Here is a 15,680-nt window from a genome sequence, read left to right as displayed (position 1 = left end):
CACAAGTGTTTCATAAAGCTCACTGTTTTACAGAGAACAGGAACAGGAAGATTGCTTCCAGTGCCACTGGGATGTTGATTAAAAAAACTACATCTCCCAGAAGGTAGAGCGGAGGCCTGGAAGATGACGCAAGAGGAGTGAGCGTTCCTGGGGGCCGCGGGGGGCGGAGCTTCCGACGTTTGCTCTCCGAATGTCATTTTTGATTCTCCTCCCGCCTTCCCCGCGCTGGGCAGAAGCTAACTCCTGTGAATGGAGAGGAGCGAAGGGGAAGGACCCTGAGGACAGAGCATCCACTTCCACCTTCTGCGCGAGGCGCTCTCCTTCCCGGGCTAGCGCTACCCGCCTCACGCTCCTCTCTTGGGGCCGCACCTGTGGTCCCCATGGCGACGCCCGCACTGGTGAGTGGAGGTTGCCTGCTCTCGGGCCGTCTGTTTGGGTCCTGGATCCTGGATCCTGGAACTCCAACCCTTCCGCGTTGGTGCCCGGGGATCTGGAAGCAGCCGGGTCCTTAGGAGGCTCCAGCGTCGGGCTCTGACTTTGGGTCCAGCGCTTCGCCGCCCCTGGGGTCCCTCCCCTGGGTCTGTAATGGAATGTTCGCAATAATTCCGTCCGGAGAGATCTGGACCCGGTACGCGAGTGGCTTCTGTTCTTGTGCTCAGCAGGATCCAGACAGCATCACTCTGTGGGCAGCTTCGGGACATCCCTGTAGCCAGCAGGGTGGCTCTGAATTGCTACTTTGGTGTCAGCCAAAGGGACTGGGTTTAAATCTTCACATTTTTACCTGTACTGCAAAGCAAAACAGTTAAATTTTCGTTGATGACGGTGCTTTGGGGATGTACATATACAGGAGCGGAGCCACAGTAATTATTTCCAGCTTGCCACGCAGTTCACTGCCAGCATGGGCCTGATCACTTTTAGGACGACTTGTTCCGTCCCCGTCCCCCCCCCCCCGCCTTCTCCTCTCTCTCTCTCTCTCTCTCTCTCTCTCTCTCTCTCTCTCTCTCTCTCTCTCTCTCTGCCTCCCTCTCTCTCTCTGTCTTCCTCTCTCCCTCCCTCCTCCCCTCTCTCTCTCTCTCTCTGTGTTTGATGATATTGGGAGTCATCTTCCAGCAGTCTTCCAGGGTCTCTCAATCAAACCTAGAGCTTGTGGCTATGGCCAGGCTTGCTAGCCCGCTTGCTCTGGGCTCACCTGTCTCCTCCTTTTGAAGCTACCCAGCGTTTCCATGGCTTTTGCGGCTCTGAACTCTGGTCCTCTCAGTTACCCCCACGCTCTTTAACTTCCTCACCTGGCTTGCGGAATCGGTCCATTCCAGCCTTGCTCTGTCAGCATTTGGGGGGGGGGGGACAAGCACAGAAGGCACAGCTTCCCACTGTCCCCCCCCATAGCAGTCTGAGGAAACTTTTGGAGACCTCAAACTTGTGCCAAGCCACTGCTTCAATACTGAAAAGATTTTCAGGTTTAGCTCTGTCTGGATCGGAGTTGGGTTTAATGAAAACATTTTAATAGGGACTTAAGAGGGGAAGAGGTGGTCCTTACAAAGATCAGACACACCAGAAAGCATGGCTGTGGGCTTCTCAGAGAGAGGGGGCAATTGACTTTTACAAAAGTCATTGGGGTTTTGTTGGGGATTGACGTTACTATCATCAAAGGCTTTCTAAGAAACTAAATGAGACGGCAGGTGCTTCTTGAGGGGAACCTGACCGGACTACAGTCCATCGGGTGAAAATCTGGCTTACACAGTCAGGAAAGAGAGCCACCTTTACTGTGAACAGCTAGCTGACACAATTGAGTCTGGGGGGAGGAGGGAGGCCCCTCCCCAAGGTCACACATGTTCAGGCCTCAGTCTGACTTGTTCCCTTAACATAAAAATACCACTGTGTAGATGCTAACTGCACCAGCAGCCTTCACAGCAAATGTTAACAATGTTGCGTTCTTTTTTAAACTTGTATTTATTCATTTTATGTGTATGAATGTTTTGCCTACGTGTATTTATGTGCCTGGTACTCTGGGAGGTCAGAAGTGAGCTTTAGATTCCCTGAAACTGGAGCTACAGACAGCTGCCATGTGGATGATGGGAACTGAACCTGGGTCCTCAGCAAGAGCCACTGAGCCATCTCTCCAGCCCTACGCTGCATTCCTTATTCTAGCTGGTGAGGGGGCTTCAGTTAGACTCTAGAGGGATGAGTGAGAATCTTTCCCTCCCCAGGTCCCTACAATTTCCCTGTAAGTCCATCCTACCTCAGTTCCAGGGTCATTTCAGAGAGTCTTCTGATGGGAGATGTCATTCTGTATATATTTCTCATACTGGTTAATGAATAAAGCACTGTTGGCCAATAGGAAAGCAAGATAGGCGGGACTAGGAGACAAGGAGGAAATAGGAAGTAGTAGGGAGGAGCCAAGATGGAGAGACTGGGGAGACAAGATGCTGGCCCCTTTCCCCAGTAAGAAGACCACATGGAAATACATAGAAATGGGTTAATACTTAAGACAGAGCTAGCCGATTAAAAACTAGTACCTGGCCAACAGAATTATATCAAATACAGAGTCTCTGTATGTTAATTGGGGCTGGCGCGGTGGCGGGACAAGACTAGTTGGCGGGTGGAGAAAACCATACTTTTTACAGTTTTCCCCTGATCTGACGTCATTCAGTGCATATGCTGACACCCAAACTCGATTGTTCCAACTGGGGTTCAGACCCCAGTCTCACACACGTAAGGCACGTGCTCCGCCACTGTGCGGTATCCCCAGCTGACTTCCTGCAGGTCCACCCCCACCCTAGCATGTGGGTTCCTACAAAGGCTGGGGTTGGTGCTATTTAGTAAAGTGCTTAGTGAGTGAGACCCTACCCTCCGAGGCTCCTGTCACCCTCAAATTCGATCTCAGCTTCAAGCCACCACCCCATTTGTCTCACTTCCTGCCCTCAAGCCCCAAGCTTGTTCATCCTTTGTCACATTGACCCTGTTGTGTGACGCCATTCTTGGGGGAGTTGTGAACAAATACATGGGGAACCGGCAACAGACCGAAGTAAAGATGGGACCAAAGTCCAATTTGGTGGAGCAGTGAGTTTTATTGGGGTTATTTACAGGAATATTGGTAGTGGTTATTTCCTGGGGCACAATGACTGTGTCACCACAGCCAACTCCGTAAGGGTGACGCACACAAAAGCTGGCAATCTAGACCACACCGCACTACCCGCAGGCTTCTGAACAGTTTGGAGTGTAGCTCTTCCAGACACTGCTATGGTCGGAGCCTCTTCCGGGTAGCTCAGTAGGTAGTGTCTCTTGTTAGGCCTTACAACTTATATATACTGGGGGTGTCTTGGTTAAGGTTTGTATTGCTGTGAAGAGACACCATGACCACAGCAAACTCTCATGAACATTTAATTGGGTGGCGTACAGTTTCACAGGTTCAGGCCATCGTCATCATGATGTGACATGATGACTGATGACACGCAGGCAGACATGGCACTGGAGAAGGAGCTGAGAGTGGAGGAGGAGCTACATCTCGATCCCACAGGCAACAGGAAATGGTCTGAAACGCTGCCTGTGGCTTGAGCATGTACGAGGTCTCAAGGCCCGCCTCCACAGTGACGCACTTCCTCCAACATGACCACGCCTACTCCAACAAAGCCGCACCTCCTAATAGTGCCACTCCCTATGAGCTTATGGGGGCCAATTACGTTCAACTACCGCGAGGGGTGTAATGAATCTGGTCAGTTTCCAGGACTTCTTGGGCATAGACAGCTTCCCTGCAGGGTGGGGCCTTATGTCTTGGAGGAAGTTGCCGCCGTCCTCAGATCTATTCCAAGCTGCCCCTTAAATATGTGCTGCTTTACTCTTTCCCAGGGTGCTTCAGAAGGAAACTGGAAGCTCAACCAGTAACCCACAGCAGGGTAGGGAAGCCTATGAGTGACACCCAACATACCCTTTGCAAGGTTTTCCCTGGTGAGCATGGAAACGATGGGGATTTGAGGGACCCTTCCAGGCTGAGGCATCTCATGGGAAAAGTCAGGCTTTTTTCAAGGGAACACCACAAGACCTTGGGGGTCGTGAGCTCTCATAAGTTGGCCATGTGTTTCTAAGGAAGGTGAGATTGTGTGGCTGGCAAATCCTTACCTATGCCTTGTCCTTGCCCAGGACAGACATGCTCCAGGTTGCCGTCTGTCCACGTTCATAGAGCCATGGTGGCCATTGTCCTTGGTCGCTTGGTCACCTAGATATGTAAGTGATCTTAAGGAACTGTGTGAATAATGGCTAATTAAAAAAGAACCAACCAGCCTGTTGGAGCGTGCTCCAAGAATGGAGTCCTGTGAGGAGAGTTCTGCGAACTTGTGAGAAAACTCCAAGAAAACAGGACAAGAGTCTTGTAACCTCTTGAAACACAGAACTGTTCTCGGGATGCGTTTCCATGCTCCTCCAAGGTGTAGCAGTCAGGACTGAGTTTACGTCAGCCATTGTTACTCACGGGCCTCTATGGAAAACGTGGTTTTACCACGTGTGGCGGTGTGTCCCTGGGATTGGGCCATTGTTACTCACATGCCTCTATGGGAAAACGTGGTTTTACCACAAGTGGCGGTGTGTCCCTGGGATTGGGCCATTGTTACTCACGGGCCTCTATGGAAAACGTGGTTTTACCACGTGTGGCGGTGTGTCCCTGGGATGGAAAACGTGGTTTTACCACGAGTGGTGGTGTGTCCCTGGGATTGGACACTTTGCTTAGGTGACACCTCAACCCTTAGAGTATAAATTGTCTGATGCTCTGAATAAAGTTGGTTATCACATCATGTTTTTAGACCCTTCTCTTCCAGGTTCACACCACCAACTAGAGCAGTAAACACCAGCCCTGCCTTAAGTTACCTTTTTTGTTTTTTTGTTTTTGTTTTGTTTTGTTTTGTTTTGAGACAGGGTTTCTCTGTGTGTACCCTGCCTGTCCTGGTTACTCAGCGTTGATGGGCTCTGGTTAATAAATCATGTAGATCAATGAGGCTCAGCTGCTGGGGTGGTGATCATTGAATTATAGGTCCTCATCGCCCCCTCCCCCACCAAGCCCAGCTCGTCTAACATCACAGGTCACTGTTGGGTACTTACCATCACACACTGTTTTGTGTCCTTCTCCAGTGGCTTCTCACACAGGGGGCTTTTCTCTCACATCCCTTTGGAATCTGTCAAAGGCACCTCCATCTCAAGCCTCCGTGCCAGGCCAGGTACTTAGGAGAAGATCTGCAGCTCAGGCTTTGTCCCTGCAGTCTTGCCCATAACCAAGGAACAGACTTCGGTCTTGCGTGTGATCTACACAGTTTTCTAACCACTTCTGTTTATTATTATCTCAGGCCCTGGTTTCATTTGAAGATGTGGCTGTGACCTTCACCGTGGAAGAATGGGGACATCTGGACCTGGCTCAGAGGATGTTGTACCAGGACGTGATGATGGAGACCTGTGGGCTTCTGGCCTCACTGGGTGAGGGTCCATTTCTCTCCTGCGTGCAGAGTTAAAGCTGCCTTTATTACGCCCTCTGTCGGCATTGCTGGCTGAGGGCACTGCCCATCTTCCCGCAGTCTCAGCTTACCGTTGCGTGGTTTCTCGGCGTCACGTCAGGGATCTTTATGTAAGAAATGTAGTCCTCATCTCTGCCAGCCGGGCAGTCAGATGTCCCTGTCCCACATCCCCATAGAAGGGAAGTGACCAGCTCAGCAGGGCTGAATGAGCTGGTGTCACAGCCCAGCCAGCGGGGCCTGCTGGGATGGGGCTCTCCAAGAGGTTGGTCCAGCTGTGGTCCAGGCAAATGAGAGGCCAAGGAACAGGAAACAAAGCTCAGGGCCAGTTTGGGTTGTGTAGAGAGTTCAAGACAAAACCCCATCCCTCCGAAAAGACAATAGGATTCTTCAGACACCTGCCACCTCCATTATCGACACATATATCCTAAGGCCTGGGCCAAGTGGCAGCATCCTCCACTCTTGCAGAATTGTTGACTAGCTTCCTGGGAAAAGAAACCACTTCCCAGGCCCAACCTTGAGGGGGGCTTGTGAGCTTGCAGACTTCATGCTATTATTCGGGTGGTTTTATTTTTAGTGTAGCCTTTTAGTGACACCTGCAAAGCAAGTGAACCAATGTGTGACTGCCTAGAGCAGAACTTAGACCACCTCAGTGCTACAGTATTCTACATAACAGACAAAACCCAGTATTTCCCACCTAACCCACTTCACCTTCAGCGATCAGGGTAGGAACTGAATGGACGCCCAAGTCTCCCTTCCCTCGAATGCTCAGATGCTCTAGAGATGCTTCCAGCCTCCTGTCCACGTGAAGTAAATGCTGCGCTGGCTTGTGCTTAGTTTTGAGAGGAAGTGTTCCAGGGACAACACTCTAGAGTCCTTGAGGACAGGGAGCTCAATGGAGGGAGGTTCAGTGTTCTGCCCCCAAAGCTCCACCACTAAGCTAAGTGCCGGGCATGTGGCAGCTGTCAGCGAGCCTTTGCTAAGTGAATGCTGACTGTGTTCTGTCTGCCATGTGGTTTTGCTATGGCTACTTCAGCAACATGTGCTTGGCTGAAAGTGAAGGAGTCTTGTCATACTAGGTTTATCCTGTAAGCCTTGTCATACTAGGTTTATCCTGTAAGCCAGGTGTATGGGCCACCTGCTGAGACACCCAGTAGTGTGACTGGCTCCTGCGTGTAGTGGCCACCCTGTTCTCCTGTCATCTTCCTTCCTGCTGTAGGCCCTCAGGCTGCCCCTGGTAGGGGTGTGGGGTGATGCAGGACCAACTGGAGCGGTAGGCCAGCCTCAAACAGCTGTTGGTAGATGCCCTTCCTCACTTTGAGGGTCCCCAGTTTCCCATTCATCCTTAAATACCACAGTTACACAGGGGCTTTGAAACACAAGTGCTGGGTGATTATGGCCGGAAATGTCCTTTGATTTCATCTGGATTTGAACCACGCACTACTAGGGAAGTGTGCTCTCCAAGCAGGCAGGATGCCTCTGACTCAGACTGACAGAGAATGCCTTCCAAGGCAGGGCTGTGTCTCCCTCCCCGGTTTCCTGACAGTGCGCTAATGTACGTGCACGGTTGATATGAGTTTTTAATTCTACCCTTACCTACAAGTGCCACTTTATTTCTCATGCCAGGGCATCGCATTCCCAAGCCAGAGCTGGTCTGCTTCCAGGAGCATTGGCAGGAAGTGTGGACAGTGAAGAGGGGCCTCTCCCAAAGCACCCGCACAGGTAGGTGGCTGAGAGTTGGCAGGGGGTAACTGTGCTGACGCCACAGTTTGGTGGCTCTCGGTTGCTGAGCTCATGCAGCCCTCGCCTGTGGTCTCCTGACTTCACACCCACCTCACACTTACCCCTGTGAATAGTGCCGCAGACCTGGCTGTGCAAGTGTCTCTCTCTGTGCTGTGATGGCTTAGACGCCTTTGGGTAGAGCCACGAGTGGTGTAGCTGGATCATATGTCAGTCCTGTTCTAGGTGTTTTTGAGAAACCTCCAGTCTGATTTCCACAGTGGTGGTATGTAGGCAGACTTTTCTTTCCCTCCAGCCAGGACCCAAATCACAACATGGAGACGTATTATTGACTATAAATGTTCGGCCAATAGCTAATGATGGTTTCTAACTAGCTCTTACACTTAAATCAACCCCTATTTCTTCTCTACCCTCTGCCACATGGCGGTGCCTTCTTTCAGCACAGCACGCTCATCTCCTGCCTGCTTCCTCTGCATCTTGCTGGAGACTCCTCAGACTCCACCCTCCTCCTTCTTCCCAGAATTCTCTCAGTCTGCTTCTCCCACCTGACCTTACCCTGTCTAGCTGTTGGCCAGTCAGCTTCTTTACTAAATCAACCAATGTGACACATTCACGCAGTGTAAAGGAATATTCCACAGTGGCACTGATTTACATCTCAACCAGCAGTACGTTGGCCTCGTCCTCGCGAGCATTTGCTTTTGTTTGTCGTCCTGATGGTAGCTATTCATGTTGGGGGAGATGGGATTATATTGCATTAATTGATGAACTTTGGGGGAGACTTAACATTGTATCTTTAACCTCTTTTCCTATCGGTCCTTGTTATTTTTCCTAATGTCAAGATTTACCTATGTGTGACGTCACTGATTTCATGCAGATGCCATTGGCTTTGTGTCTGTTGTGTTCACTTTGTCCTTATTCACGATAGCAGAGCCAGTGCTTCTCATGCCCCTTCCCTCTGGCACATGGCAGGGTCCTAACGATGTCTGCTCTCCATCCCCGCCTGTCTCCTTCCTCATCTGCACAACCCTCACCTTCTTCGTGTCTTGCTTGGTATTCAGGGTTCTGTCCAGACTGTGTACTTTTCTTTTCGCACCTCCCACGGTGTCTGCTTGTCTGTCTCCCCTGACCCCACCCCTCAGTTCTTCCACTTAGCAACACGTACTCTCCCTTAGAAACAGGGTCACATACCAGTATTTTTTCATACTCTCTGCTGCTCTCTTCTGTCTAGGCCAAATTGAGTACAACTTCTCTCTGTTGTCATGGCATCATGATACTTCCTTACACCACACTGACTGCATACATTATACCCATTGCTTTGCCCACCTCCCCCATTCTGGAATTTGGAGTGACCTCTCTGCTCACGGTTCTCTCTCCCCTGCCCCAGCTTTTCCTCCTAGATTTCTACTGAAAAAACATTAAGAACCCAAGCATGAGTGAATGAAAAAGAATTTACAAACACGGTTTTAAGCCATGAGTGGCTGGGGATGGTGGTACACACCTTTAATCCCAGCACTTTGGAGGCAGAAGCAGGTGAATCTCTGTGAGTTTGAAGCCAGCCTGGTCTACAAAGCAAGTTCCAGGACAGCCAGAGCTGTTACATAGAGAAACTCTGTCTTGAAAACAAAAGAAAAGAAAAGACATAAGTGAATGCAATAATAACCTTCAGAGGCAATAATTTCATCATGTGCTATGTTGATATTTTTGTGGTTCTGTTACTAATAATAGACACCTGTTCTTATTGGATTTCCTTTAGGTGAAGAAGCAAAATCCAATCATGCCTCAATTGCCACTGCTTCTCATCTGGCTTTCTGTTTCCCAGAACAACTGTCACAGAGATCCTCAGAGGACTCCAAGTTAGGGCAGACCAAGGCTAAAGAAACTTGGTCAGAAATGCCAGGCGGGAACACAAGAACAACAGACTCTTCCAAGGAGGTGTGTCCTAGAAAGCTGAGTCATAAACATGATGCTTTGGAGACAGAAGATGGTCTCTGTTTACAAGTCTTACAGGCACAAGCAACTCCACGAGATTCTGCCCATAAGCATGATTCCCAAAGATCAGAAAAAGAGCCTGGGATGGATGGAGGGGGCCTTTATCAATGTAAAGATTGTGGGAAAGTGTTTAGGACTGAATGGACCTTAGTATGCCATCGACGGATTCATGCTGGAGTAAAGCCTTATGAAAGCGAGGGCAGGGAGATCTGTCCTGACATGGCCAACTTTATTCAGCATATGAGGATTCATACTGGGGAGAAACTACACACGTGCATCGAGTGTGGGAAGGCCTTCAAACGCAGTTCTCACCTCACTGAGCACCAGCGGATCCACACTGGAGATAAACCCTATGTGTGCAAAGAATGTGGGAAAGCCTTCTCCCATCGCTCCACTTTCATCCAGCACAAGACGACCCACTCTGCAGACAAGCCTTTCCTGTGCAAAGAATGTGGGAAGGCTTTTTACTACAGCTCTTCATTTGCTCAGCACATGCGGATTCACATTGGAAAGAAGCTGTATGAGTGCAGCCAGTGTGGAAAGTCCTTCACTCACTCCTCCACTTGTGTAAAACATAGGAGAACCCATACTGGAGAGAAGCCCTATGAGTGCAAAGACTGTGGCGAAGCTTTCACTCACCACTCCACATTTCTCCACCACAACATGACCCACACAGGAGAAAAGCCCTTTGTGTGCCCAGAATGTGGGAAAGCTTTTTGTGTCAATTCATCCTTCATTCAGCACATGAGGATCCACACTGGAGAGAAGCCATACGAGTGCAGCGAGTGTGGAAAAGCCTTCACGCAGCGCTCCACTTTCATAAGGCATAAGAGGACACATACTGGAGAAAAACCCTTTGAGTGCAAAGAATGTGGAAGGGCCTTTTGTGACACCTCTTCTCTGATTCAACATATGAGACTTCACACTGGTGAGAAGCCCTATGAATGCAATGAATGTGGAAAGGCCTTCACCCACCACTCAGTTTTCACCCGACACACTAGATCCCACAGTGGAGTAAAACCCCTAGAATGCAAAGAGTGTGCAAAGGCCTTTTACTATAGCTCTTCCTTCACCCGACACATGAGGATTCACACTGGAGAGAAGCCTTATGTTTGCAGAGAATGTGGGAAAGCCTTCACTCAACCTGCAAATTTTCTTCGGCATAGTAGGATCCATACTGGAGAGAAACCCTTCAAATGCACAGTATGTGAGAAGGCCTTTTATGACACCTTTGCCTTAATTAGGCACATGAGAATTCACACTGGAGAAAAACCCTTTGAATGCAGTGCATGTGGGAAAACCTTCAGCCATAATTCATCCTTCATTCAGCATCAAAAGATCCATACCAGGATTTAAAAGATGTGGAACATTGTTCACCTCCATCCACTTGAACAAGCACATACTAGCAAAATACTTTTCTATGTTATTATCAGGGGAAATCTTTTTTTTTTTTAAGTGAGAAATTTTATTAGAAAGGGGATGGAAGGGGAAAGAAGGAGAAAAGAGGTAAAAAGACAGAAACAGAAAGGACAGAAGAGGAGACAGAAGTCCTGTCTGTCCTGATGGAGCAGCTGGAAAGAGAGAAAGGAGTGGGTAAGCTATCAGGGAAAATCTTATGGCCAGAAATAATTTAGTTTCTGGAAACTCATACTGAAGAGACACATGATTGTCATCCCTGTAACTGCTTTTTGTGGCCAGTCATCATTAGTCATCTAAAGAATTATAACTAAATCTTTTCATCAGCCAATCAATAGCTAAGCTTTTTCTATTTAAACACATTTTATTATGTCAATATATTTATAATTACTATTCTGTATAATAAAGATTATTATGCTTTTTAATGTAATAGACTCAAGTACATTGTGTGCTAATTTGTTATATACATGCATGTGCAGTACATGTGTTTAGCACTTCTAAACAGGAAACAGTACCAGTTATAAGACTGTACTGTAGAATACAGTCATATAAATATATTCCTAAAACTTGAAGCCAGAGTAAACAATTCATTAAAATTCTAATTTGTTGAAGCTTCAGGGAAGTGATTGGAAAGTGTTCCCTATGATGCAACCTCTTCCCCTTGGCTTGAGAGAGAGGGTCATGAAGTGGCATAAGTCGAAGACAGTTATGAGAATTACATGTTCATGTGCTTCAGGAACTCCTTACCGATTTTGTTGACATTATCAGTTTCCCTCTGTACTGGCTTGAAAATTGGACCATCCACATCTATCTGGCTTTTCATGTAAAATGTTGTGTGTATCCAAATATATGCGAGACAGTGAGGTTGGGGTCATAGTTTGTATTCAGAAGCAGGATTTCATTTTTGTCTAATTGAAAATTGTACTGTCTTAGTTAGGGTGAAGAGACACTATGACCATACCAACTCTTATAAACAAAAATATTTAATTGCGGCTGGCTTACAGTTTCAAAAATTTAGTGCCTTGTCATGACAAGAAGCATGGTGGCATGCAGACAGACATGGTGCTGGAGAAGGAGCTGAGAGTTCTGCATCTTGATCTGCAGGAAGGAGACTGCATCACACTGGGCTTACTTGAGCATGTGAGACCACAACGTCCACCTACACAGTGACACACTTCCTCCAACAAGGCCATGCCCACTCCAATGAGGCCACACCTCCTAATAGTGCCACTCCCCATTGGCCAAACATTCAAATACATTTGTCTATGAGGGGCCATTCCTATCCTATAACCACTACATGTGCTAAGCCAGAATCCCATGATGATATAATACCTTAACTGCTGTGAGAGGAAGCACACATGGATTCAGGCTGTTTGATCACTGACTTCTGTGCTTCACATTCAGGCTGTTTTCCTTGTTTCTCATCCCATTTGTCTAATGGAATGTAAGGTAATTACCATATGGTAATGAATGGACAACTCCATAGTCTAATCTCTGGAATTCTCCATGTGCATAAGTCAGGAACACTTCCACAGTTCTTTATAATTATCTGTGTAAGTGTCCCCAATAAATACCCATTTATCATCTATGGGTCTAGTGAAATCTTTACCCCCCTAATACCAACAGAGTGGAAGGAATGCTGTCAGTGATGACAAGGACAAGCTAAGGATTCTGTGTTAAGAACCAAAGAATCCCCAATGCAGAAATAAATCCCTTTTCGATGTGAAGAAAAACCCAGGCTTTCTCCACAGGACCAAAAGGAACTCACCTGTAACCTCTGTGTGCTGGCAGACCTCTCACAGTGGAGATGGACATTATAGATGCAGTGAATGTGGGGAAACATTTAACCACAAAACTGGGCTAGGTGAGCACCAGAGTATGCATCTGGAAAAAGGCCTTATAAGTGCACTGGAGGTGAGAAAATTTACACAAGAAGACCCCATCTCATTAGGCATAAGAAAGTTCACCCTGGAGAAAGGTGTTATTTGTGTCATGAATGTGGAAAAAATCTTCAGCAAAAGTTATTGTTTGGTTCCCCATGAACAATTTCACACAGGGACAGGCCGTACTCCTGTAGCACACGTGGGAAACCTAGCACAGTCAATACTTCTTCAGCATAGAAGAGGCCAAAAGGGAGAAAGCATTATGAGTTCCCTAAGTGTGGCAAGTTCTTTGGCAACACTGTGACCTTATTGTACCCTAGAGAGGTTTACAAGATGGAGCAAGTGCTGTGGTGACTTTGGGAAATGCCTTAACCATAAGTCTGAGCTTGCTGTACACTGCAGAATCCACATCACTCCCGGGCCTTATGAATGCCACCAATGTGGGAAAGCTTTTAGCTGCAAACACAGACTTGTTCAATCAACATCAGCTAGTTCACACTAAATATAAGCTTTATGAGTGTAGTGACTGTGGAAGAGCATTAGTGGGAAGTTCAGACTTGTTGAGCATCATGAAATCCTCAGCACAGGAAATCTTTATGAATGCAGTAAAGCGGGGAAGCCTTTCTACAAAGCTATAACCTGCTCCAACATCAGAAATCCATACCGGGTTGAAATCTTATATGTGACACATTTGTAAGAAATTATTGAGCTATAAAAACATCCTTCTTTGGCAACAGGAAATACACTGGAGACACAACTTATCAGTGCACCAAATGTGGCAAGTTGTTCAGGCAAAGTTTGACCTTATTTCACATTAAAGAATTCAAACAGGTGAAAAACCATATATGACTGCATTCATTGTGGGAAATGTTTGAGCCAAAGATCTACCCTTAACCTGCATCAGAGAGTTCACACTGGAGAAAGACCTTGCAGTGAGTGTGGGAAAGCCTTCACACTTACATTACCACTTGCTCAACACCAGAGTATCCATACTGGAGAGAAACCCCATGGGTGCAGTGAGTGTGGGAAGTTCTTCATCCACGAAACCAGCCTCCCTAAACCAAAAAGAGTCCACACTGAAGGAAACCTTAAGCCAATGCCTCTCCCTTTCTTAGTACTAGAAAAGTCACTTTGAACAAAGGCTTTGGAGTTCAGACAGCATGTGACCTGCAATTAATGAGTAATCGCACAGCTAACTCAGGAAATGGCCTTTGTGATACAACCATCAACCACTAGTTGACTCCCATCTGGGCCTCCACATTGGAGATGTGACTGTGGGTGACAGGAAAGAAGCATCAGTAGCTGCTTTGCATTTTTCATCTGCACAAAGCCCTTTCCAGAGTTATATTACTGTTTGTACTTATGATTGAAGCTGCCCCACCTCTGGTAGCTGGCATGCATCAGGTTACTCAGTGCTTAGAGAACCTCATGTGCTATTCCTGGGACATAGCAGGCATGGGATAGCAGGCCAATTATAGTTTGCCAGATATACATCCATACCATGGGTTTGGTTAATAAGAGTGAAGGGCAGCAATCCAGAATGTTGGCCTCTAAATTTGCTTCAGAATGCTCTGATCACTCTAGCTGTGACAGGTGAGTGTATACAGATAGTCTCAAACTTTCCCTGGTTGTTTCTCTGTAGATACTCGGCAATGGCAGACGTTCAAATGATTCTGGATTACCAGGGCTACACGAGACAGAAAGTGGAGAAAGGAAAGAGAAGTTTGTCCATGTTGTGACCTGGGGCTCAAAGCCAGCCTTTATTGTTCATGATGTTCTGTGTCTTGGAGGTGGGCCTCCCTCCCACAGAAGGTGAGACCAGTGTGCATTGGGCAAACTTTGTGTTTTTTTTTTTTTTTCAGGAGACAGGAAATCTGTATTTTTGTGATTTTAATCATTCCTTGTGTATGAACCATTTAACTTATTAAAGCTCTGGTGAGGTAGAATTGATGTGCCCTGTGCTGTGCATATTTGGATTATAAGTGGTGGTAGCTTTTATGTAATGTGCAAACCCAGGAACTCATCAGGGCAGTCATGATAATAAGCATCATCAGAATTTGAGTACCTGACTGTTGTCTTATGAGGCAATTTTCTCCTGAATCATCACTTCATAGTTTATTCATGGGTTAAAGACATTTATCTCTCCTAGTTGGGATCAAGCCAAGTAAAGCTGCTAGGAACATTCTCCTCTGAGTCTCTCCTGTGGGTTACTATCCAGGCATCAAAGCCTCAGTGTCTTATTTCCACCCATGAGATTTTCCCTTCTACATATGACTTATGGCCTAGAAAAGTTGTCACTGAAACAACATATTACTTACATATCCCAATACATGATATGCATAATGCCACACAGTCTCATGAGAGACTGGTATTAAGCAGGAGGCCTCATCCTTTGACTGGGGATTCCACTGGCAGAGTAAACACTGCTAGGATTTCCTGGTTGAATAATCCCATGAGGTTGCAGATTTTAGTCATGCCTGGTCCTGAGGTGTTGGTTTGCAAAAACCCTGATTCGTGTGCTTAAAGGTGAAGCCAGGCTATAACTCAGGAGTCACTGGTTTGCACGAGAGCTGTGTTCCAGGTGAGGCCCTTGGGTCTTTCCAAGACCTGGCCAGCCTTCCTTAGGAAGCATTACAAGCTGTCCCATCAGGAAACCTGTGAACATGGCACTGTTTGGTCGTAGTCTACTTGCATGGTCATCTGACACACTGTGCCCTGTCTGTGTGACTCTGCTACCAGCAGCTAGACCTTCGCTGCTCACCAGCAGCGGCTCTGCTCAGTCTGACGTCTCAATATTTACCACTCCCTTAGCTGTGCCATCATTTTCTGTCTCCCTGTGAGCTAATGTTTATCATTGCTGCCTGGACCGATTGACATCCCTCTCCTTCCTGTTGCCTGGTTGTTTTGTATGTGAGAGCATGAGAGAGAGCATATACACACATGCCCCAGTCAGTGTACACGGGGAGGTCAAAGGACAATCTCGGGTGTCACTCCTCCCCTACCTAGGCTAAGTCAGGTCTCTCTGGGTGTCTGGACAGGAGAACTGGGATTATGGACGTATTCTGCCCAGATTGGCTTTGCATGGGTTCCGGGATTTGAACTCAGGTCTCATGTAATGCACAGAAGCACTCTATCCCTTGAATCTTCTTCCCAGACTGTC

General features: G+C 47.4%; 1 protein-coding gene across 2 annotated transcripts; it reads left to right on the top strand.

Annotated features, from left to right (window-relative positions):
• The first annotated feature begins 315 nt into the window (after positions 1-315).
• Znf599 (zinc finger protein 599) lies at positions 316-10,776 on the top strand. 2 transcript variants are annotated; one of them, XM_051207284.1, is made up of 4 exons: positions 316-398; positions 5,331-5,457; positions 7,119-7,214; positions 8,986-10,776. In XM_051207284.1, the coding sequence occupies exons 1-4, from the start codon at positions 381-383 to the stop codon at positions 10,575-10,577; spliced, it is 1,833 nt and encodes a 610-aa protein (XP_051063241.1). In that variant the 5' UTR covers positions 316-380; the 3' UTR covers positions 10,578-10,776. The 2 variants fall into 2 exon arrangements, with proteins under 2 accessions (XP_051063241.1, XP_051063240.1); XM_051207283.1 differs by lacking the exon at positions 7,119-7,214.
• Positions 10,777-15,680: the final 4,904 nt, after the last annotated feature.

The sequence above is a fragment of the Phodopus roborovskii genome, unplaced genomic scaffold, assembly GCF_943737965.1.
Source record: "Phodopus roborovskii unplaced genomic scaffold, PHOROB, whole genome shotgun sequence".
NCBI classification, from domain to species: Eukaryota; Metazoa; Chordata; class Mammalia; order Rodentia; family Cricetidae; genus Phodopus; species Phodopus roborovskii.
Note: the sequence above shows the minus strand (reverse complement) of the source record. Positions and strands in the feature narration are given on the sequence as shown.

Excerpts from the sequence above, each read along its gene's own strand:
- Znf599 (XM_051207284.1), top strand. Across the intron at positions 5,458-7,118 it reads TGGGCTTCTGGCCTCACTGG|GGCATCGCATTCCCAAGCCA; the intron begins GTGAGGGTCCAT and ends TTCTCATGCCAG. Across the intron at positions 7,215-8,985 it reads CTCCCAAAGCACCCGCACAG|GTGAAGAAGCAAAATCCAAT; the intron begins GTAGGTGGCTGA and ends GATTTCCTTTAG.